Below are 25,823 nucleotides of genomic sequence, written 5' to 3'. Positions count from 1 at the left end.
CTAACCACAGCCACATAAATCTGCACTAAAACAACTACCACTTCTCTCCTACCAAGAGACTGGAATTTTTTTCCCCCTCTTTCACCTCATTCTGCACAGGCCTTTAAATCACATCTCTCAGGATTATAGTAACAGCTGGCACCTGTAAAAGGACCAGAATTTAATCACTGAAGAAGCACATATAAGCTTATATGAATCTTTAAACAGAGAATCAAAGAATTAAGTTTATAGCAGATACTCCCAGTGCAAAACAGCACCAGCAATGCCAAAACCGAATTTTCGTGAAAAAACCTAACACAATACGACAATAGTTACTCCTTGAGATAACATTTTATGAAACCATAGAAGAAACAGGCAAGATGAAACAAAAACATAAGACTTTGAAGTTTTTGCTAAATACTTGTTAAAATCTGTCATTGAAATTAGCGGTGCAAATAAATAAGAAGGATAAAATAAATTGGTTTTCAGTCACAGAATCTGTCAAAAGCCATAGTTTTCATCATTATTATTGTAGTTTTCCTCAGTTGGTGTAATGTTTATCTGGTTAAACAGCCACTAATCCCTATCCTCTAGGGCAGAATACTTTTTGTAAAATAACCCTGTCTAGAAAGATGAAAGACAAGCTAACACGTAAGTGGTCTCCAAAGGAAGACACAGTTGTAGTTGCAGGCAAAAACTGTTGTTGTTGCTTACAGCAAAGGTAATGCACAGGGCCATGTCTGCATGATTGTCTAAAGTGGAACCTGACCTCACTCATGCTGTTTTGTGCAGACCTAGCTCTCCAAAACAGTTATCTCAATTCCTGGCTGTCAGGACAAGTCAGGAATCTTCCCCTATCATTGCATGGGAGTATATCATATAAAATATACATTAACTATATGTAAATAAAGAATATGTCACAAACCAGCTTCAGAATGCCTTATCCAATGGAAATTTGTAAACATTACAGAAGGATCAGATTACTTCCAATTTATAAAAGGCTAATTGAGACTAAGTTTTCATTTACAATGCAAATGTAAAAGCAAATGTAAAAAAATCTTAAAATTTACTGCCAAGGGTCCCTTAGGTGAGGCAAGGGATAACAGAAGAGAGCACTGACATTTCGTAGGCTATTAAAGGAAACCAACCTAACCTCAGCTGGAGTTGCAAATTATGTATTTCCAAGTCTCACTTACGGGATCAGTTCACAGCATACCATACCAGATCACAGTTTTCCCCTAGTCCTACTAGGAGAAGCATCCTTTTACAAGTTTTCACCCACTGAGAGCAAAAATGTTTAGAATTTATATGAATTTCAACCTCGTAGTTTACTGTGAAGCCTAACAATAGCATAACACCGGCCCTGTAGGCCAATTTGAAGATGTAGAGACAGAAAAAATTGTGCATGTTGTCAGAGAAGTGTTTGGCCAAAAGACTGTGCATTCAATTGAAATTCTTCTGTAGAGACCCAACAAGCTCTGGATCTAGCACTTGTATCCCTGCAGAAAACAGCAACACCACATTTTCAACCCAGAAGTCATATATGCAAGCATGACAGTTAAACTCAGTGTTTATAGACCAGACCTGCAGCATCTGCACGCTCTTGTACAGCACTTTTCCAGCTTCTACATTTTTCAGCAAAACGATGCAGTTTACAGGACAGTACACTGGCGTTTCAATTTGTACCCAATAATTAACCTGTAAAAAATGCACATTAATTATGCATGCATTGTTAACTTCTAATATGCTTCCTGTTAATAAAAGTTGAATATGCATGCAACGTTTAAATCTTAGTCTCTTCAGAGTCAAATTCTCACTGGCTCTTTCATATAATTTTTTTCTAAAACAATTGCATGTCAGTTTGCACTTTTCCTGAACTCAGATCTGAGGCTTCTCTGTCCTCAGAGCTGCAAAGAGCAGATCTTACAATGTCAAGACCCATGTCAGATTTGCAATTTGTCCAAAAGAAAGTGCACACTTTCTCCACAGTTCTTGTCTTCTGGCATTCAGCTGTGTATGGTCCAGCAGCATGCCAGCATCCAGACACAAAATAAACAGAGCAAGCAATAGTTGTTTGTTTTACCTAAAGCAGAGGGCAAAAGCCCTAAATTAGCTTAAGAAGAAAAAATATTGTTTCCTGTAAATCATACAGTAATATTGTTTTCCCAAGTTTTACTCCTCATCCTTATAAAATATATTACATTTTCTCAACTGTTACCCCATTATAATAATCCACAAAATATTTTTCCCCTTATTTCAGCATGCAAAGTAGAAAACTATTCTAAATGGCTTGATAGTTATCATATAAAGAGAATGCTTTTTCCATTCTCAAAACCTTTATGACGCTACTGTCCATTTCCTAATGCAGAATGCACAGTAAGCTCAGAGTTGAATACGGCAAGGTGCCTCTTCAAATTCCTTTTTGAAGCTGGCTGATCGCAGAACTTGACTTCAATGTTGCCATCACTGAATGCTTCCCTCCTGGCTTCGTCCAAGTCAATGGGATCTCTCCGAGAAACACTTGCCTTTTGCCGCCTCATAGTAATCCCCAGGTTCCCAAGTTGCCTGGTTGGTGATGCATGTTGTTTGACAATGCAGAAGCAGATTGCAGACAAAAAATTTTTCTTGAAGTTTTCATTCATGAAAGCATACACAATAGGGTTGCAAATAGAATTGAAGAATCCTATAATCTGGACAATTGCAAAAGTCATTTTGACTGTCACATCATCATAGTCCTTTTCAAAATCACCTGGAAAGGAAAAAGGAAATATGCTGTAAGCATCAAATGGCATAAATGCCTACTACTTAGCCTATTTATATCCAGTCTGGCATTAGAAGCTTTTGTTTGAAATCAACAAAAGACCTCTCTGGAGGTTCTTAATATTAGCAATAGGGTTTTATCAGCGAGGAACGATCAAGATCTGCCACATGGCCCTGCTTTGCATATAGGTAAATAAGGACAGAGTCATTCAAAAGAGACAATTTATGAGCCAAAAAACTTGTGAAATGGCCAAGCAACAGCAAGCTTCCAGTCTGCTAAGTACTGGCCTTGTTTATTCAAGTTGTTCTTCTGGCTCTGAGTTTCATGTCTGTATTAAATCTGTTAAGTACTTTAACACCAATCCTTGTCTTGTCACTGACCACACACAGCTTCCATCTCTGTGCTGGCACAGATCAGCTCATGGGGGTAAAAATGTATCTTCTTGGTCACATCTCACACTTTTTAATCACTGAGATCACAGAGGACTGAATACCTTGAATTCCAATACCCAGTGACCAAACTCTCCTGGATAAATACTATAAAGGTTTATATGTCAAGTAAAATAAAGGCCTTGCAGCACCTGAAGTAATTCCTGAATTTGGCAATGAAAAGAAAGCAAACAATTCATGGACCATTACAGACAACCTTAACATGGGACAATTACAACAATTTTAACAGTTACAGCTTCCGACCTTCTGATTCTGACCAGGCATAAACATTGGCTCATCTGACTGGCTGCAGGGCTACTGATTTTTTCTGCTACAACCTTGTTTGTGATAGAAGACAAAGAAATGGCTGGTGCCTTTGGCAAAGTAGCGTTCCACAGCTACTGAAAACTTCCTCTTGTTCCTACATAGCCTGCCGCGCAGTCCTGCATGCTATCCCAGTACTCACACAGGAGATGGGAGATGAACAGTGCAAGACTGCAGAGAACATGGCAAACGCAAAAAGCAAAGATAACAAGCACTGAGGGTATTTCCAAGCTAGTATCTAGGCAAGATCACTGAAAAAGTTCAACTGGATTTGTTAGGTATTACCACTATGATGTCCAGTATTTGTATTTCCAATATGCCTACCTCATTAAAACCAGGGCAAGTGAAGGGATAAGTATTTCATAACAGTTTAACTCAAAGCAGTATAACAACTTAAGTGGATGCAAACAGAAGTATTCACACATTGAATTAAGATTAAGTTTGAATTTAAAAGTTCTTGTTCAAGAAGTTTTATAAGAGGTTTTGGAAATAACTTTTACATTCCAGCCAGGTACTTTTGACCTTTTACCAAAGGAGGGTAGCATGACAGACACAGAAAGAAAAAGAATCTACAGAGATTTGCTCACCAATCCAAAAAGTCTTTTTGAGTCTTGTAAGGCACAGCAAACTTCCTTTTCAGGGCTGGATTATGGGCTGTACAAACCCAGCGGCAATGACAACCTCCTTGCTAAAAAGCTTACATTCTAAAAGAACCGGCAGAGAACTTGGGTTCCCTCCCACTCACACTGCACAAAGTTCAGTAGAGTTTACAGCAAGATACAAAGGTTTTATTATTTTTTTTAACTCCATTAAAACACACAGCAGAGAAGAAATGTGGTTGACAAGTTTATCTCAGATATACGGTATCTCCCAAACACTCCATTAAAGGTCCTTTCCAACCTAAATGAATCCATGATTCTATGATAATAGGTTTTTTGCAATGTTCTTGTTTTCCATGAGCACTGCAGATCTGCCTGTCGCTCAGACTTCAGAGTAATTCATCTGTTGTTGGCTATGTATCTCTATTACAAGACAGCGATCCAGGACTTAAAAGCACAACATTAACCTTAGCTAGAAGAAGGTATTATATAGCAGAATGCTACTGCAGCATTAGCTTTTTACAACCTGTTTGTTGTAAAAACAACAAAAAAGTTCCATTATTGTGGGGGAGGGGAACAAACAAAAAACCCACAAACACCCAGGAAAGGCTTTATTGTATGACACGTGACAGATACTCACTGTATTCTATCATCATGTGAATCACATGGAAAGGAGCCCAACAGACTGCAAAGAGAAACACCACTGTCACCATCATAACAATTGCTCGCTTCTTCTTCCTGAAATTGCATCAAGACATTCCATACTGAATCACTAAGAATTGACTGGCAGTTAGATGTGTCTCTTGAAGTTAGATCTGTAAATGTGTTCTGATGGTTGCAGATGCAAATAAAACCCTGGAATAACGCTCACAAGTGAAACAGACAATGCAGCATCATATAAATCTAGCACATCAATTAACATCTTTTATTTCTCTCTTTTGGGAAAGCAATGGACTTTGCAGCTGCAGCAAGCAATGACATTAGGAAATCCTGCAAGGCATTTTCACTCTATTCAAGTAGATGCAATTCCAATAGTAAGGGCAGAGGGACACATGAAATTCCATTAATAGCTTAATAAAAACCCAAAACAGTCCCTTCCTAGGTCTGGGAGTACTGACCATACTTGCAGCACCTGATGACACAGAAAGTTTGACAGTAAGTCAAACTGCACCTGCAACATTCAACCTTTGCTGGTAGGTGAAGTGCTAGAGTAAGAGCAAGAAACACACTCCCTGCCTCCACTGTAATACCTCACAAACTCAAGGTATACATGAATTTATTATCATCCCCAAATCGATATAATTCATATAACTACATTTATATATGCCAAGAGGGATCTCACACTTGAGCTGAAGAACTAGCAGTTCACTGGTAGCAGTTACAGGATCCTCTCCCCACTGAGAGTAGCCCAAAAACTGCATGTCACCTAAGTCCTGTGAGACTGCACCCTCTTTCAGTTTTGACTTAAGAGGGTCTCCTTAGGCACTTTGTTAGATAAGTATCTGAGAAACTATCTTTAAGCTGCTTGTCAGTATTCTCCTTACAGCCAATACTTAAGGTGATACTCTCCTCAACAAGCAGAACTGCTAGAGGTTTGTAGCACATCAGGCAACAGATCAAAGATCAATTTGCCAAATGAAAGGAAAAAACATGAGCCAATATTAAGGGTAGCCCGCATTTAGTGCTGAATAGCAAAGTTGATAATCATCGATTTTGCTACCTTTTCAGATAGCACATTACCATCTGGATAGTCTCACACACACACACATCTGAAAACACTCAAAACTCTTTGGAAGCAGTATCAAGTTAAACTACCAAAGTATTTTTTAAATTAATTCAGATTTTTTTCCCATATGCCAATTTAAATTGTAACAGGATCAAAAAGGAGTGTTCACAGTCTCAGAATTATATAAAGAACTTTCCATAAAACATGCAGAAATAATGTAGCAGCATTTTCCCCAAGTCATCTTCTAACTCATGGCCTCCATGTGTTAAAAACAAGCATTTCACAATATATAACATGAGATTTATTGAAAGGGCTTGACTTCCAAGGTATGGCTACACTCTACTTTGAAGAAAACAATCTGTGTAAATTGCCTTAAAGTGGCTATCTCAGTGTTAAATAACTAGATAGCTTTAATAATCTGGTCTATGCTTGTAGACTTGCCAACAGATAAGAAAAGACAGATTTTAGGGTGTTTTGCACTGCTCTTCAAAACCTGGTGGGGAAAAATAAAAATCTTTCTAGAAGTCAAAGTTCCAACTGTATTTTACTTTACAAACCTTGATATTTTAGACATTTCACTCCCATGAATGGTTTGAAGAACTGAAGCATCTCCCACTCGTTTCTTAATCCAGAGTTCATAGCCAATTTTAGTGTACAAAAAAAGCATCAACATCAGTGGAAGAAGGAAGAGTATAACAAGAATAAAGGTCGTATATATCTTCTGATAAATTGGACTGGCCCATTCTTCCAAGCAACAAACATACACTTTTTCATACAGAAAGTCATACTTAACCTGTAATAAGTGTAAAGGAGATGAGTCACTACAGTGTTTACCCCAAGTGTAAAAACCAAGCACATTCAAATATTCCTTGCTCTTAATACAACCAAAACTCAGACAGACTTTTCAAAGTGGCAAAATTCTTCCAACCGGTTTTCCACATCAAGTGTTGGTTGATTCAAGTTGACAAAGAGAGGTCGGGAGATGCTTTGATTTGCACTTCTCCTCAAAACCTTTTTTTTTTTTTTAAATGAGGATTTTTCAAAAGACACCTTAGTACACATTCTGCAAGTAAAGATGAGTGTACAGAAATCTCACATATTAGTAACTTTGGAAAAAAAAATTGTTAACATTCAGACTCACAAGCAACAGGTTCCAACCAGTTGTTTGGGTTTTTTTGTTTCCCTCCAAAAGTGTATGGTAGCTCCTTAAACTATAACGGGCAGCTCATTACGTTTTAAACTAGGCACAGTTCTTCCACATTTCAGGGAAAGCTATGTCATCCTGAAACCGTAGGCTAAGCCCTACCCTGCCATGTGCCAGTGCACCTGTAAATGAAAAGGAGGCCACAGTGGAAGTCATAGATGCAATTACTGCTCTTTAGCATAATGGTGGAAGGTAGACATGACTAGTCCCTGCTGGTAGTCCTCCCAGTACATGAAGATCCTAATCCTTAGCCTTTCTCATGCTGGCACACAGAACAAAAGCTCCACTTCTCTCAGCTCACTCTCATTTCTTCAGTTTATTCAATTTCATTGCTAAGGTAAAGAAATATCCAGCAAGGACCTAGTTTAAAATTTAAGTTCCCATTTCACCTAACATACCTCAAGCCGTTGCACATGCCACATAGGTGATCCAACAATAAGTGCCAGCAACCAGACTATGCCTGTAAACAAATACATTTTTAAATACTTTGTACAATAAATAGCCCCATAAGTTTTGGATACAAACAGCTTAACAGCTTCACCTTTAAGTCAAGAAAAGCAGACAATTTAAACAAATAACAAAGTTTTTTATATGAAGCATATACTAGTCAACATTCACACCAATAACAGTATGCTCTTTTGTCACCAGTTTTCTTTCTCTCAAACTACCTTCATGTATTGGTATACAAGTGTAAAGGCCACTTAATTCGCACCGTATGTTCTCTTTGTGTTACAAAGGAAAGGCCATTTAAGCTGTTACCTTGCTTTAGCAGTGCTTGTACATTTTGAACAAAGAAATGAAAAAAAAGAAAAAAAAATAAAAGCTTGCCAAAGGTTTATCAGTCTTGGTTACATAAATTTTTGACTTCAGATTCCAAGCCTATTGTCAGGGTTTTGGCTAGTAATTACTGTAAATACAGGCACTATCCTTGAGATATATCTGGTAACATTTATAAAATATCATTAATCCTGCCTCTGAATCACTGGTCATATCAGTGCCTTCTCTCCTGTCATGTCATCTACACCAGCACACTGAAGATTATTTCACCATGCACACAATTACTGGAGATGCCTAAAATCTTACCAAGCATTGTGAAAGCTCTTTTATTGGTGTACTGCCACTTCATTTTTAGTGGATGCACAATTCCCTGGTGTCTTTCCACAGCAATGCAGGTCATTGTAAGAATCTCCGTTACAATAGCAGTGGATTGAACAAACGGTACCATCTTGCAAGTGAAGGCACCTGCAATAGTCAGAAAGTAAAGTATGCAACTGCTGCAGTTCATGAAAAAGCTGTTAATACTGGAGTGAATTAATTAGTCAATACTCAAGTGCTATTGTACAAGAAGAACAGACTAAGATTCTTAGACTTATTTTAACAGCTCAACTGCTAAGTCACCCAAGTTATTCGTCAAATGCAGCTTTCAATAGTCCTTCTTCCATCGTACGCACTACATCTGCAAAACCAAGACTTCTAAGGACATATTAGCTTGCTCTGTATCAGACATTTATTCCTATTTCACTTCTGACCAAGTCTTCCATCATCTGTTTTCAAATGCGCCAAGTTACAAGGATATTTATTATCTTTTTATCTTGGCATATTACTCTTCAGTTTTATGAAGGTCTTAGTGTTACCTGTTTAAAAGTTTACCTTTTCTGCTGTTGTAAATACATTCCTTCTGCTCATTTAAATACCACTCTATTTGTACACTTCGACATTTAATGCAACATTTTGCCAAGCATAGATAAATATATAGGAGTCCTCTAAGAGGTGTAACATAAGAGAAGTTCAGCTTCATCACCTTTCCGTTCTCCAATTTCCCTCTTTCCTGATTAACACATTATGTTAAAGATGCTGTCCAAATTAAATGCAATTTCCTGCCTGCATTTTCACAGTTCTGAAGATCTGTGCTAGCTGTGCATAAATACAATGGGAACCTATAGAATTCATTACTGCTATAGCTTCCCAAAAGTACATATGCAATCCTTAACATACCATTCTCCATTACTCATCCTCAAGGTCCAACTATCTTAGAAACTGTGGTGTAAATTACTGTCAGAAATCTTATTTTAATGCCTTTCCCAACCTACTTCTCATTTACTCATTTTCCAACCATATTTCTGACCCTAAGATAATTTTGTATGATGGCATTCTCAGTTCCCTCACGTTCTTACAATTTAGTATCAGCTAATCATTTCTGCTACAGCTGGGGTTATTTCCCTTATTTGATCATTAATGATACCTTACCTAAATATAATCTATGAACTCAAAATAGACAAAGGAATATCTAATCCAATCATAAATCAAGCTTTAAGATGCTACAGACACCAGCCACAAAAGCATTAGAAAACAGAAAACAGGATACTATCAAAACTTAATCTTGCCCTCCATGAAGGAAACAAGGAACAGGGAAACTTCTGTCTGCTAGGCCAGACTAAAAGCCACTGTAACTTACAAGAAGGAACTGGTTTACTACTGGTCTTACCAATTCTAGCTGCCCCCAAAAAAATCACTTTTTATGTAGCTCTAAAAAGGTAAGGAGAGGGCAAGGGGCAAAGGATGGAAGTCAAGTACATACTCAACACCAGCAACATCGTGGATGTGCACAGAGATCTGGCTTAAAACAATAAAAATGCACCATGCAGCCCAATTTCAAGTTACTTGAATGAAATCTTAGCATAGTCAGTAGGAACTGCATGGAAGAAGGTACACTGGGCTGCAGATCTGTTTCTCACAGGGTATGTGTTTTTCCAGGGTCTCAGGAAGAGCAAGACTTGATATCTTGTATCAACAGCAATTTATGCAATAAAATTCCCCCCGCTTCCTCCTTGGCTTCAGTAAGCACAAAGTAAAAACCCTTATGAAATATGGCCAACATCTTATTAACTCAGCATCTCAGCAGTTTCTCAGTACACCACACATGCAAGCACTAGACCCACTCAAGTGAAATTTACAGTCCTTCAACCAGTGTGTTGAAACTTCCTGTAGTAAGATAACAAAAAGCAAGCTCAAATCGTATCTCTGCACATGGCAGATGGTGAGTACAACCAAAGAGGCGGCTACGGCGCACAATCTCTGCCCACTTCTGAAAATCAGCTTACTGCCATGAGTAAACAGAGCTAAAATGATCTTCAGCCAAATCCAAATCCTCCTTGGAATCAAAAGGAGAGTTTCCACTGTTGGTTTCAAGTGCTTTGCTTTGCAGACTAAGTTACAAGCGACTCCTGATACAAATAACATGAACAGAAAAGCAAAATTTGTATATGAAACAAATGCTTAAGTTCCTATTTCACTAAAGAAATGAGCTGAAGTTTGAGTGCTGGAGCTGTGGCAAAAGAAACCCTGATCAAATTTAGTCCACTTGAACTACAATCCATTACAGGGGTTTACCTGTAATGCACTACGCCTTCACTTAAGTCCCAGCATCCCAGGGTATTCTTAGGAAGAAAAGAAATATCACACTATTACTCAAGTAACAAATGAGGCAACCTGAAATTAGTATTTCAGAATAGTAGAAAGCTCAGAGTGAATACTGGTTATTCCAAGGATATTCTGAAACAGAACATTAGACAGAACAGATTACTGAAAGGACTTCAGAAGTCCTTTATGAAAGGCCAACCATCATTTTATTCATTGGGATTTAGCTGCCTAATGTCCAAAGGGTTGATTCTATTGCCCTGCTCCTTCAGATACTTCCAGGGTACAGGTTCCCAGCATGGCCTCACGGAGTTGTCTCAGTCAGTCTTGGCAAGCACAAAAGAGAATTAAGAGAACCGTGGAACAACACTGGTTGGAAACAAACTCGAGATCTTTGATCTAACCTCATGGCAGGATCCACAATCAAGCCAGATCAAACCAGATGCAGCCCAGAGGATCCAGATCTTGAAGACCTCCAAGGCCAAAGACAGCACAGCCTTCCCTGGGTAAGCCTCTTCCTCTGCTTGACTGTCCTCACATGAAAAAATGTTTTCCTTATATTCTGACTTTCTTGTTTCAGTTGAAACATTTTACCTCTTTTCCTCCTGCCATGCACTGCTGAGAAGAGCCTGGGTTCATCTTCTCAGTAACCTTCCAGTATGCAATGCAAAATGCTGCTAGGTTGCCCCAAAACTGTCTCTTCTCCAGGCTCAACAAGCTCCATTCTGTCAGCTTTTCCACCCATATAGGGCAGCTGCTCCCACACTTGACATCTGGATGGCCCTCTGCTGAACCAGTTTATCAATATCCTTCTTGTACTGTGGGTCCAAAACTGGACGCCGTATTCTGGACACTAAACACAACCTTGCCTGTGAGACTCTATTTAACAGGCAAAGTAGGTTTTACTACATCTAAGCCTTCCCAAAACAGAGATAATGCACTTCCTCCTTCCCTTAAATTGATCACATGCTATAATCACTGAACAAGGGAAGTGTGTAGAAGGGGGCCTCAAATCCAGGGTCTCCAACCCTGAGGAGAAAGCCATACTGTTAGGGCCCCACCTCCAGGACCATCCTCTGAAATGAGCCATCTCACAAGAATACTTAAGGATTTTCACATCCAGGAAAAAAAAAAAACCAACCTCACACAATACCTGCAAACTTGCATACTCACTACTAGGGAAAGAGGTAGTGAGGTCTAGTCCCCGATCCAATAATGCGTGCACATTTCACTTAATATTTAACCCATTTGTGTAAAAAAAACCTTCACCTGCAACAAGAAGAAACTGATGCAACCTCATTCTTGAGTGCCTGTTAGTTGAAAAATTCCCTTCTGGAACAGCTGAGGGAAAAAAAAGCCAATTTTTACTATAAGGAAGACATATTAAGTTGGGGGGGGGATTTAAATTCTGTTACTGTATCTATCATAGTTTAGACAGTGAAATTAAAGACAGAGAGGCAAAAACCAGACCTGTATACATGTATCACTACATTTTACACATCGAGTCTATTCTTCACGTGTTTGTGTTCAGACTTATGACAGAGTGGCAAAATTTTAAAGAATATAGTAGTTCATGCTTTTTTCCTAATCACGCTGATAAAAGCACAGAGTTTAGAACATGGTTTGGAGGTAACATTATTTAACAGCTAGTATTATTCAACTCTTCACTAACATTCACTAACATAACTGCTAGATAATCCGGTTATTTGTATCAGGTGCTATGTCCTTGTCATTATATACTCACCTATAATAAATCAACATTGGATTAAGAATACAATGAAGTTCTTTATCTCCCAATCAATCTGAAAATAAGAATGGATTTGCTTTTTATCTTCATGATAAAAGCACTTGAATGGTTTTATTTTATTATTTACTTATTTTTAAACAACATATTCTTCAAAGCATATTTTCAGATCCTATCTAAAGAGGACAACTAGTAAAGAAGTAACATACAAAAGTAAAGAATAAAACCCCACTTCAGTGAGTTTCAGTCAGGATTATTTAAATCTCACTCCTTAGAGTCTTTTTGGAGTCCTTAAGCTAATCACTATTTGAATAAAGGAAGAATTTGCCAAAGAAAGAACTTCATTTTAATGGAGGAAGGAAGGTAATGTGAACTCTATGCACACTGAAGTAATGCTGAAAAAGCAAAAAGGGTTTAAGAGAATTTTTTAAATACAATGTTTAAAAGTTCTCTTGAGACAGACCAATCATCAACATAAACCTACAGCTGCTGTCAAGAAAACACCAACCCAAATTGCAATAATCAGACTAGAAGAGGCAAGTAGCCTTTGATAAGGAAGAAAGCAATTGGACTTATTTGTCTTTCAAAGGTGAGAAACAGAAGCAGCAGGGAAGTATGCACTCCACTTCAAAGCTTAAAAAAAAAAAAAAAAAAGAGGTAAGAAAGGACGATATCTACTTGCTTCGAATAAATCTGATATGTCAGTTACAACAGTACATTCACTGCCTACAGGTAACTGCTGAAAACAATGCTGTCCTCTTGCACTTCAGTTACACTGCAACTCCCATCCAGCAACTTCATCATCGTTAGTAAATGACAACTATATAATAAATTACGTTAGAAAATAGTGATTGATTAAGTTTCCCTAAGGGGAAAAAAAAACACCTTACGACATGCATATATATAAAATATCCTCTTACTTATCAAAAAGTAGTCTTCTAACTTGTAAAAGAACTATATTTAATTAAACAGACACCTCACATTTTAATCATTAACTGGCAAAATGAAACCCCTTTCTAGAAAAATAGCTATGAAGTTGTCCTGGTTTCAGCTGAGATGGAGTTAATTATCTTCTTAGGAGCTACTATGGTGCTGTGTTTTGGCTTTGATGTGAGACTTTTCAGTTCCTTGGGCCTTGTTAGCAAAAAGGGTGGAGGGGCTCAAGGAACTGGGAGGGGACAGAGTCAGGTCTGCTGACCCAAACTAGCCAAAGAGGTACTCCAGACCATGGGACATCATGCCAGGTTTATATACCTGGGGGGTTGGCGGGGTGGGCAAATCGTTTCTGAGGGACTGACTGGGCATTGGTTGGCAGGTGGTGAGCAGCTGAATTGTGCCTCACTAGCTTCTTTCTTCCTTTCCCTCTGGATTTTATTCTTTTCTTCCCCCTTTTCATTATATACTGTTATTGTCATTGTTGTTACTATTGTTCTTTCATTTTTATTCTATTATTAAATTGTTCTTATCCCAACTCCCGAGTTTTACATTCCTTTCCAACTTTCCTCCACACCCCTCTGAGTGAGGGGGGAGTGAGCAGGTGTCTGTGTGGTACTTAATTACCAGCTGGGTTAAGCCACAACAGAAGTGCAGATTCCAAACAACATTAAAATGTATATATACCCATGTTACCTAGCTGCTGATTTAAATCATTAATTACTAAAGCCACCTTCACTATCAAGTGAAGGAATTTAAAAGCTTAGTCACTTCTTTCCGAGGTGACCATCTTGTTCTGTTATTACTAATTCTTTATCTTAAATCCCTACAGCCTTTAAATCACTGAAAACAAATCAAAATCATTATTTGCCTCTTCTTTAAATGATGAGAAGTACAAAAAAAGCAGACAAAAAAGCATGCACCAGAATCATTATTTGCCTCTTCCTTCAATGGAGTGCAATAAAAGTGGGGAAAAGCATGCAAAAAAGCAGACACCAGAATCATTATTTGCCTCTTCTTTCAATGAAGAGTGCAATAAAAGCAGGGAAAAAAAGCACGCAAAAAAAGGCAGGCAAATTGTACAGTTCCAGCAGGATTTGGCTACAGCCCACCTAACACAACCGTATGCTCCTGATCAGTCACCCACTCTTAGAAGAGAAGTCAGTCTATGTGGACTACTCTGCTTCCCTATGTATTACTGTTCATTGATCCAATTTACATTTCTTCCCTCAGGTTTCACAACAGATCACCTGGTAAATACAACATACAGGACTGCAAAGCAAGAGCAGACTTCAAAAAAGAAAATCCTCTTCTACTGCCTGCTTATGCATCCCATCCTGGACTTAACCAGCCATTTTGAGAACAGAAGACATTCCCCTCGTCCCTAAATCAGAATCGGGACATAATTATAAAAATCCAGGATTAATGCAGTCGCTGACTTACCCTTGAAAACAATGTTCAGCTTGATTCATGTGAAAAGCCCGGCTAGATAGATCCTCAAACTGAAGTTTAAATTCTTGAGCCTGACTCCAAAATTTGTTTGGACACCAGCTACCTGAGGTCATTAACGACCATTAAATGAGCCAAACTAGAAAGAGGGAGCTTTGGGAAAATGGGGCTGCTTTCTGCTTCCCAATGCAAAACACACAGCTAGACTTATTCCAGGTCTTTGGGACACCCAGGACATTTTTATACCATACTGCAGAAAATACGTAACAGCTATGTAATACCTTCAAATGCAGAGCTAAACACAGCTCCAGTACATTACGCATTCTGAGACGACTTCGGCACTGAACTCTTCTTGTTCTAAAACAAGACTGAAGTGTTCCTAGTGCCTCTTTCTCAGATTCTGGTTCTTCTGGGTTTCCCCCCCTCTTTTTTTTTTTGGCTGTAGCTATATTGAATCTTTCAGAACAGAATTTTGCTTAATTACTTTATAGCTTGCAAAAGAAGTTTCAGGCATCCACTATGCCTAATATCAGAAAGAATCCAATCCATATTTTTTCAGAATTTCTAAATTCTAAACCTCTAAAGACTGTTTAACAATATTTTTTTTCTTGAAAAGACTTGCTGAAAAATTATCTCCTTTTTTGCCTGCTCATTTTTCACTTACATACCTCCTGTCCAGAAACAGCTGACTTCTTTGAATATTTTAAGTAATAACAATACCTTACCTAATATCTTAAATATTTTTATTATGTATATTTTAATTATTAATTTTAAATGTTTAACCTTCTACAAGCTAAGGCTTTCAGCAAAGACTTCAAACAGACTGTTAGCAAAGACAACACTGCAGGATTTAATACTGACCACTTCCAATTGGGAAAGAAAATTATTTGCACAGGAACACTGGGAATGAAAATAACTAATTGCTTCCCTTTTTCAAGAAGCTAAGATGTTCCCAGAAATATTCCTTATGCACTGCTAAAAACTGCAAAGATTATTCAAGCAACGCTTAGTTTTCCCCAATGATAACACATTCAGAAGGCTGCAAATATAAATGGTATTCACTTAAACAATTCCTCATGCCTTCATTATCAGATGTTGTGGCTGTAACTATGATTTAGACATTTCATTACCCATTTAAAAGATGGTGTTTTCTTTATTACGGTAACAAAGGCAAAATCCTGAAACGATTCTCTGATAAAAGGTAAATTGCTCCTTCTTCTGTTCCATGTTGTTGGCCAAGCCCTTGCACTACAATCTCTATCACAGCTTGTAAACCAGTTCTCTCCAGTTCACATGATGCAAGTTAGTTAAGATTTCTTATAACTTCTGGGCAGAAAATAAGTCAGTCATCATTACAGAGATGATAACCTTAAGGGCCTTTCATACCTGGGCAATGCTTGTTTTATATAGATTCTCAGGTATACAGGCATTTTGCATCCTTAGGAGTTTACTATCCATGATGCACAAGTCTCTCACATGTTACCTATACAGGATAAAGAACATTATACATACGCTTGCCCAGAAAAAGACACGAGTGTAGCACTTGAGAGTAGACTTGTGGTAGTTTAAGTCTGTTCATGGTCAACTAAAACAGCTGAGATAAAATGGCATGGCATGAGCCCACACACCTCAAATAGCCTATAGTTTATTCACTGATGCCAGATGGAGTCCACACTATTCCCTCTACCCTGCAATTTGAAATCATGGACCACACACCTTGGGCTAGCTGACCTAGGTATTCCACACTGTGTACCCTCCTTCCCCCTTCCCTCCAAGGCTCACATGCAGCTTCAGTGGCTTTGTAAATCCATGGGCAGAGAAACAGGCACCACAGTCTTCAGGCAAACGTGGATCAGCAGCTTATTTCAAAATGCAGCCATTGGTGAGCAAAACCAAATACAGGCACGCAAAGATGCAGAATAGCTGTGCAGCAAAGTACCGCTACTAGAACACAAAACTACTGCAGTAAACTACTGTCTGCCTTTGTGGTACAATCAACAAGTAGTACAGCTGGATTTTCGGCAGGGATACAGATCAAAGACCCTGAACTCTTCTCAAGAGACACTGACCAGCAGGGAGCAGAACAGGGCAAGGCAAGCACATTCCCAATTCACTCAATGCAAGGCAGAGAATGCCAGGTATTTGTATCAAGCAAAAGCACATAATAACCACTTCATATGAAATCAATCTACCTGCATCCTAAAACTTGCTTTATTTCTTTGCCTGACTAATGCAACAGCAAATATTTCACATCAGTCATTGTGTTTAATATTTACACTAATTAACGATATGCACAACTTGAAGAAATTCCCCATGCAGAGTATGTCAGTACTTGTTGTTTTGCTGCTTTTAAGCAAAACACCCTGCCAACATATTATATATATATATATATATATATATATATATATATATAAAAACCCTAAGCCTATTATTTCCTTTACTGAGGCATTCACTGTAAAACCCCTTCTCAAACCGTCTTCATACAGGATTTTACTCCTGCCTCTACTCATAAGCAAACACCCCAAAATACCCAATAGCAGAGCATGGAGAATGAAGGGAAGGCAAGCTTTCACCAAGACAGAACTACAAAATCACCCTGCTCTTAACACAAGCAGATCAATCCCAAGACACAACTTCTCACACTGCAGGAGGCAAACGAAAAGCACTCATGTCCCTGACCCGATTTACAGCAAGACTAGACAATTTAAATTGGAAAGCTAGAAAAAAGCTTAAAAATGGAACATTCAAATAACTGGATCTCTCCCATCAGCTTTACCATCTAGTATTAACCCTAACAGCACGTCAGCAGTTTGAGAGTATTTGGAAACTTTTCATTATCAAAGAACATTCCAGAAGGGAGTCAGAGTGAAGAAGTTTCTAATGTCACACTGAAGAGATCAGAGGTATCCAGGAATATCAGACACAAAAGGCCCAGTGATTTCCATCACTAAGTGATGTACAGAAGACCCACCCCTCTCCTGAATGGCAGCTGGAGGTGAGACAAGATATGGGAGGGCATCTCAAACGCTGCTGTTGGTTCAGTGATGCCTCAGATGACTCACTACTCTATGACAAGAAAAGCCACCAAGTGATACCTGTCTTGAGAATACACATTCTAACTGTTAAAACACAAAATTCACAAGGAAAATGAAGCATAGTGCTAGATGAAGTTACAGTAGACCTTTTGCCAAGGCTGTTGTATTACGCAACATCAAAAGTAATTCTCCAGTAGCTGCTTCAGGCAGTTCTGTAAAGATAACACTGTTATTCAGCTAACTAAGCAATGTCAGAAAATAAAGCAATTCCTGTAATATCTGCTCCAGAGACAAAAGCCCAAATGTATCTGTAACAGCACTGTCATCATTATGACAATGAGACTACTACTGCTGCCTCTTACCTACCATCACAAAAGCAAAACCTCAGCTGCTTCAGTCTGCACCACGACCTTAGCTGTATGCATCGATTTGCCCCTTATTCAAGTTCCCGTTTTATCTTCCTCTCAACAATAAATGTGATCCCAGTGACCATTTATGCCAAAGCCACAATCTTCATTTTTTTCCACAGTATCTTCCACGTTATAAAGATTAACTTGAAGGACTTTCAATAAAAGTTCCCATAGAAATTACAGACATTTTAGTTGCAAAGTATAAAGTAAAAAATTAAATCATATACTATCACTATAAGTCTCACATAGCTATACAGATTCTTAAAGAGATCAAAGAATCAAAAGTGTGACCCATTCACTCATTTTTAGTCAATACAGTGCTGCTCCCAGTTGCTACCTATGTAGAACTCGCAGGTCTGTTTTAATGTTGCATAATTACCAGGCAAAGTGCAGCGCACACAGTTTCTTGAAACTGCAGTTGCTAAACTGTAGGTGAAATGAAAATGTATTAATCAATATACTGTGGAAAAAGTCATGCCAGTGCTTTCTTTAGTTTTTCCCCATCTCTGTCAGAATTTCCGATAGGTGTACTGCAGTGAACCTGAGGAATCTTCAGTTTCTAAGGAATTCTAACAAACACTATCTATTAGGTGAACCACTTTACCATCCACCAGTTCAATTACTCTGTGTCACCAGCTATCAACATTCTCCTTGGAGTCCTATTGTAAACTATGCACACCTGGAACCCTTCGGAGTGAAACTGTTTCACCCTTCACTTTAGGAGGACCAAAATGGTATGTAGTCCTTTCTGATAGCAGCCCATACTGTCTTAAAAGACAACAGCTACTCTAAAACTGTGGCTAGTCTTATGATTTCTATGTTCTCCTTCTACAGTCTAGAGTGTTTGCAATTTTGCCCTCACCTCTCCCATTCTGCTGTGGGTTTCTGAAGAGAAAAAAGAAGAGAAAGAAACACACACACATACAAGCATGGAAGTAACAAACCAGTTCCAAATCAAAGGCAAGTACAAAACATGCACATCTCAGTTCACATCACCTACTACAGAAGCTTGTTTTAGTGATGCAAGTGCAAATCAATCAAGATGTTAAATGACTAAATGCTCAGAAATGCAAAGGTATTTCTCTAGCATCAAGTGTCTCAGGATGCACCACTCTTTCCAGCAAGGATATATTACATAAGTCTAATCACCTTTTATTTAACAGAGTTGGAGCTTGCACAACTCAGAGATGATGCATTAAGGTGGATGAGAATAAGCTTTTTCAGACTACAAAACAAAAAACAAAAGGAAAATTAAACCAGTAAAGCCAACAAGGACAAGGCTCCTTCCAGATTGTCATGCTCCAATTTCCAGTACAACTATAATCACTATTCACACTTCACAGTGCGAGCCTCAGGAATCAGATACCTTTGGGATACCAACAGTTTACATCCCATTTGTTTTCCTGAATTTTGCTTCACACCCCACACCCCCAACAGTGAAGGGTAACACCCATCAATTATGTTACTTACCATGTCCTCCCAGTACCCTGTTAAAGGGAATTTTGTTACCAGGACCATAAAGGCTGCTATCAAAGTCAACAGGATGTATTGTACTGAAGATGCTCTAGCACAGCAAAGAGAGTAGACAAAAAGTACAGTAAAATCCACAAAACAGTATACTTTAAAGTATGCAGCTACTGAATATCTGAAGGTATTTGTCACAACTATGCTATCTTTTACACTCACGACTTCCAAAATTGACTTGTCAAGTGTCTTCAGTAACAAAAGGTAAATGGAAACATACTGTTTCCCTATACTGTTCCACATGCCTGTGCCACATCTGCTGTAATTCACCTCAGAAGGCTTCATCTCGCCCCACTTTTAGTTGATTCTGGTCATACGTGCAGTCAAGCTGACAGACCAGGGTCTTCCTTAGGAATGAGAAGAATCACCCCTCTTTAGGGAAAGCTACTCAATTCAGTCCTCTCCCCTTCATGTGGGATCTCTTGACACTCCTAGTAATCTTCTGCTGTATTCCTTGAGGAAGGAGAACCAAAACTACCACAGTCAAAAAGAAGGCATAGCAGTATAGCTATCAATTTACTCCATTATTTTTATTTACATATCCTTATTAGTTTTGGGGTTCAACATCTGTACTGTCTTAGAACAGTGGTTACCTCCCCCAAAAGGCAACTTGTAAGAAAATGGAACAGTTGTCCTTACTGTCAGCAGTCCCTGCAGTTTTATATTCATCACAGTAAGTTCTGGTTTTCAGACAAAAAAAAAGCCATTTCTCACAGGGTTAGGTATCCATGTGCTTTTCAAGTCTCCTCTGATGTGTCCATTCCCAGCCTGCATTCCAGTCCATTGGATGTACTGGAATTCTCCATTTTCTGAGGGTAACCTTCACTATCTTCCAACAACTAAAGCACTGGAAGCCTTGGAAATTGAAACATAACTGTGTCACTTTATGAACACCTTTTCTGTTTACACTGAAATATTCTGAAAAATATTTTCATTTGTGGTTGTACAAGATGCTGTCTGCTACTTGCTGCAAAACCATCCCTTTTTCCACTTATAATTGCGAAACACTGTTTTAAGACCAAGAAAAAGAAAATAAATACCATTTGCAGTGTTACTTCACCTATGTCTTCTTCTTACTTTATTACCTTGGAGCTGGGATGCACAACAAAGAAAAAGCTAATAATACGTTCCAGGCATCAGGGAGGTGCTGTCTAAAGGTCTTTCACATCAACAGGAATACAACACAATTTGCAAGATACAGGCATATCTTGAAATTAATGCATCCTTTCAACATAAATTCTGTGTGTTCCCTCACTCCTTTATTTCACAAAGGATGCATTCTTTCTACTCACAACAGGTTAAAGAGGCCTGACTCCGAGTCGACTGCTGTCAGAGGAACCCGAGGTGAATAGAATGGTATTTCACTAGCCAGACAGCTTCTGTTACTTAGAAAACCAGAGAAGGTACTGCGAAAAGACCTCATCAACACCACCTGACATAACCATTCCTCACACATACTGCAACTTGTAGCGAATACACAGAATACACGTATGAAAGCACACTGGGTTTAACATAACCTGAATGAGTGGTATAGCCACTATTTAGCCCTGCGGAAAAGCAGCTGACTTTTCAAGTTTTCGCCGACGAGTTTAAGCCCTTAAGCGAGTAGGAAGAGCTCCGCAGGGCAGCGCAGAAATAACGCGGCCCTGAGGGAGGACAGCGGCCCCTCACAGCGGGGCGGATGCGCCGCTCCCCCTCAGCGCGGGGCCGGCCCCGAGGGCCAAGGCTGCCCGGCGCTCACCGCGGGGACATTCACACCCCTCGGGCTCCCCCAGCGCGGGCGGGAGGGAGACGGGGTCCCTCACGGGGGACGCTGGCCACAAGCACGGCCCTACCGCCGCGCATCACCGGCCGCCCCCCCCCCCCCCACAGCGTCACCTCCCTCCAGCGGCCGCCGAGCCTCCGCCGGCCCGGGACTGCCCGCCCCGGCACCCACCGCCGAGCCAGTTAGAGGAGATGTTCTGCAACATGGTGAAGGGGACGCAGAAGAAGGCGATGAGGAGGTCGCTGAGCGCCAGGGAGCAAATGAAGATGTTGGTGACGGTCCTCATGGCTTTGCTGCGGGTCACCACGTAGAGCACCAGGCAGTTGCCGAAGAGCGCCAGGGCGAAGATGAGCACGCAGATGAGGACGAAGGCCACCTTGGTGCGCCCCGGCAACTCCGGGATGTACACCAGCGGCTGCAGCCCGTAGAGGGCGATGAACTGCTCCCGCGTCACGTTGTTGTCCCGCAGGAGCTGCGCGAACTGCTCCGGGGTGATGTTCAGGGACCGCATGGCGCCGTCCTTCTCAGTCCCCTCAGCGCCGCCGCCCGCGCCCCGCCATCACCAGCCCACCGTCCCTCCGGCACTCTGCCGGGGCGCGGGCGGACCGGGCCCGGCGCGCGGCAGCGGAGGCGCGCGGAGCCGCAACAGCCCGCGGGGGACGAAGCGGCGGCAAACTTCGACACGGCGGCGCCGCCCGCCGTATCCAGCGAGCCCCGGGCGGGGGGGCGGCAGCCAATGAGCTCGCAGCGCGGGAACGCCCCGGCCACGCCGCCGTGGAGCGGCTCCGCGCCTGAGGGAGCGGCTGGCGCTCCGCGCTGCCCGGCGGCAGGTGGCTGTCGTTCGCCGCGCGTCTCCCCAGCCGAGGCTCGAAATGCCCAAGGTGGGGGCTAAGACTACCGAACCAGCCTCTCCTCAGGTTTGGATCAGGCTGAGAGGGAAATGAAAGAGATTGTGTAGTAGATACATGGTTGCCTGCACGGAGGGACGTTCGTGCCACACGCTGGTCTGTGCCCAGGCCAAACGAGGCAACAGGGGGGGTTATCTGCCCTTCCAGCCCTCATCTGTGCCAATGCTGCTGCAGGCCTTCACGTGATGATGAACCAAAGCTCATCATAGAAAAAAAAAAAAGTAATTTTCCAAACTTTTGGCCATTGAGCTCAAGAGCCCAGGAGGCTCCAGAAGATTCCTTTCCCAGGCAGACATTCACCAGCAGTATAACTGCTGTTGCTGGAGGAGGCTTGTCAGAATCCCATCCCACTCAACCTAGCTGGCTAGGCTACTTAGGTAAGGTTATATACACTACTAATGTTACTGAAAAATCAGAGACAAAACCCTCTAATTCTCGTTTTGGCATGTTAGAAAGCAGGCATTCTTTATTTTCGGCACCAGATGCACGGGGGTAAGTTCTGCCCAATGTGCATACTTTGTTCACTGTTTATCTTTGTATGGTTGATCTATACATATTAATAAAATTTCTGAGAAACTATTAGTGTATTCATTACAGTTCCAAGAACTACTTGTATCTACACTCTTACTACACATGTGGGGCTTAATGGGTCAGGGATCCCCTGACGGTCACTTGGGACATCTTCATCCTTTCTTCATCCTCTTCTTTGTCATCTCCTCTTCTCATCCTTTACATGACCTTTTCCTCTTCTGGCCCTGTTTCAGCACTCTTGGCTTGTGACTTGATTTCGGACCAGTTCTTATGTACTTAGCAGCTAAACCATACAACGCAGTGTTCTACTAGTAGCTAAACTACATACTAGAGCATTGTACCGTTCAGCAATGTCATGGATACATTAATTGCAACATTTACCATTAAGCACACTGGTGAAATTCCTCCGGTATTAATAAGGTATGCTTAGCTAGCTGCAACAGTAATCAAGAAAATGCCATTGCAGTTTAAGTGTGGATAATAATGGGAGTTAAGGTCTAACGGCAAGGTCACGTTGAAAATATGCATTGATTTGGCTTCCATCCTGTTTTAAATTGCTTAGCACAGCTTTCTCACTAGTGTAGGTATACCCTCTTTGTACCATATGAAAATATATTTAACAGCAACAACTTGTTTTTAATCTGTCACGATAATAAATTATTGAAAAAGATCCAAAGAAGGCAATAACAATGTAGAAAATTGTTCTAGCAACACTGCCTCCTCCCCACAGTGATAGGTGTTTCCTAAGGAAACAGAATCACCTGGGACAATGCTGCAAAATTTGATTTTATACAGAAAGTGTGCTCCTTGCCCTGGGTACATACACATCTTTACCTGTACCAGGGAAGTATAAAACAGAATGAAGGAAAGTCTAACAAAAGTTGTCCATTTATTAGGCATTGTGTTGCTGGCTTGCAAGGAAGACTGGGGAGGGAAGAGTCTGCCACCAAGTCGTTCTCAGCAAAATGAATGTTCTCAACAACAGCAAAGGTATTTTGTGTAATCTTTGGGGAAAAAATTGTGTTAAGTGGAAATCAACAGACAGAAGTTCCCATGCCTGCGCTTATATATGTATTCCAGTCTGCACAAGTCAGTCCTCCAAATGCTGACAATCCTCTTTTAAGATATAGCTTCATGTCAAAGAATTAAGATTCTCTTCATTATCCCATTGTGAAAGAGTCCTGTCACCCTTCCTTGGTGCAGTATGGCCCTGAGTTTTCCTCTTGAGATCAATATAATCAGGCTCCCTCTCTGACAGACTTTCTAAAGCCTTGTTTGTGGAGGGAAATGCTCACCATACCAGCTTAGTTCCCAACATTCAGACAGCCCCTTTCACCTTCCCTTAGGCCTACCTTGTTGGCTAGAAAAGTTCACTTTTTTAATCCTGTAATGATCTTGCTGACCTTATACTCCATAGCGCAGATAGACTTCTTTTGGATTCAATTTTCCCAGCACCTTCCCTTGGACTACATACTTAAGTACACGAGGTGTAGCCTAAAGCCATTTCAGGTACTCTGTTCATACACCAGTTCCTATACCTCTTTCCCCTCTTCTCTGCCCCATTGTGTTAATAACAGAAACCTCATTTAGAACCTCTTCTATTAACAAACCAACCAGATGCATTTCAGCAGATTTCATTCCTATTACAAATAAAGAAAGGCCAAATGTGAAAGCCAGTCTTTGTCATCCTGGACTGCAGTTTTGTGTTATTCATTGCAAAAGCATCCAAGCATATCAGGAACTTAACAAGCAAAAAGGAGTAAGCTCTCACCTAAATACTGCAAATAATCAGGGTTTATGGTTAACATGGACACTTGTTTTGCATCTATCCTTATTTTATTACTATGATTGTTCATTACAAGTAATCAAACAGCATTAAAAATGAAAAACGTCTGAATGGTTAATCTACATAATACTAACAAATCTTGAAGCTCTAGGCTATGGAAGTGTGCCATTACATCTGCTGCAGATTTAGCTGGTGTTTGCGTGCAAAGAAAGGCATGATGCAGGTAATTTTACAGACAACATTTGTCCTGAGTATTTACTCACATGGAGAGGATAAATGCAGGATTTACAGAAACTTTCATTCTCTTGAGCATTATTGATCCTCTTGGCTAAAGCAATAACAGCATGGGCATCATAAAAGTGATATGGCAAATCGCTAGTAATCATATTACCCATCTCCTTGACCTGAATAAAATTATATTTGGAGTAAAAAGGGTTGAGTTACGAAAGGTGATCTCATCTAAAACCTGCTGAAATTACTGAAATGACTTCTCTGGTTCCCTGGGCTGCAAATGATTGGTAAAAGTGTTGCTTACTTTTCAGCAACTAGAGTTCTGCCTTATCCTGCACCTTGTGGCTGCTGCTGACTCCTGCTGCTTCCTGCAGTCTGCAAAGTAAAGTAATCTGGGGCTGCTCCGACATTGCACAATGTCATTCAGCTCTCCAGTAAAATGACACACCATGTAAATGTGTTTCTCTAGAAACAGAAAGAGAGGGTGTGCATGTGCAAGGGTTGTCGTTTAACCACAGCCAGCAATTAAGCCCCACACAGCTGCTCTCTCACTCCGCACTGGTGGGATGGGGAAAACAATAGGAAAAGGGAGAAAACTTGTGGATTGACGTAGACAGTTCAATAGGTAAAGCAAAAGCCAGGCACAAGCAAAGCAAAAAAAAGGATTTTATTCACCACTTCCCATGGGCAGGCAGGTGCTCAGCCATCTCCAGGAATGCAGGGCTCCATCACAGGTAATGGTAACTTGGAAAGACAAACACAACATACCCCCTTCCTTCCTCTTCCTTCAGCTTTATATGCTAAGTGTGACATCATATGGTATGGGATATCCCTTAGGTCAACCAGGGTCAGCTGTCCTGGCTGTCCTCTCCCAGCTTCTTGCACACCCCCAGCCTACTCGGTGGTGGTGTGAGAGCAGGAAAGGCCTTGGCTCTGTGTAAGTACTGCTCAGCAGTAACGCAGACATCTCTGTATTATCAACAGTGTTTTCAGCACAAATCCAAAACATAGCCCCATACTAGCTACTATGAAGAAAATAAACTCTATCGCAGCCAAAACCAGCACCATA

The 25,823-nt window shown here is 40.4% G+C and overlaps 1 protein-coding gene across 1 annotated transcript; it reads right to left on the bottom strand.

Annotated features, from left to right (window-relative positions):
• Positions 1-2,136: 2,136 nt before the first annotated feature.
• Positions 2,137-21,962, bottom strand: QRFPR (pyroglutamylated RFamide peptide receptor). Its single transcript, XM_055797982.1, has 6 exons — positions 21,470-21,962; positions 8,105-8,263; positions 7,420-7,481; positions 6,375-6,610; positions 4,732-4,829; positions 2,137-2,728 (listed from the first exon to the last, which is right to left on the bottom strand). Exons 1-6 carry the CDS (start codon positions 21,807-21,809, stop codon positions 2,325-2,327), a joined length of 1,299 nt encoding a protein of 432 aa, XP_055653957.1. The 5' UTR covers positions 21,810-21,962; the 3' UTR covers positions 2,137-2,324.
• Between the last annotated feature and the right edge of the window lie 3,861 nt (positions 21,963-25,823).

The sequence above is a fragment of the Falco peregrinus genome, chromosome 2 (assembly GCF_023634155.1).
Source record: "Falco peregrinus isolate bFalPer1 chromosome 2, bFalPer1.pri, whole genome shotgun sequence".
Classification (NCBI taxonomy): domain Eukaryota; kingdom Metazoa; phylum Chordata; class Aves; order Falconiformes; family Falconidae; genus Falco; species Falco peregrinus.
The sequence above is the reverse complement of the archived record's forward strand: the minus strand, read 5'-3'. Positions and strand labels throughout refer to the sequence as shown.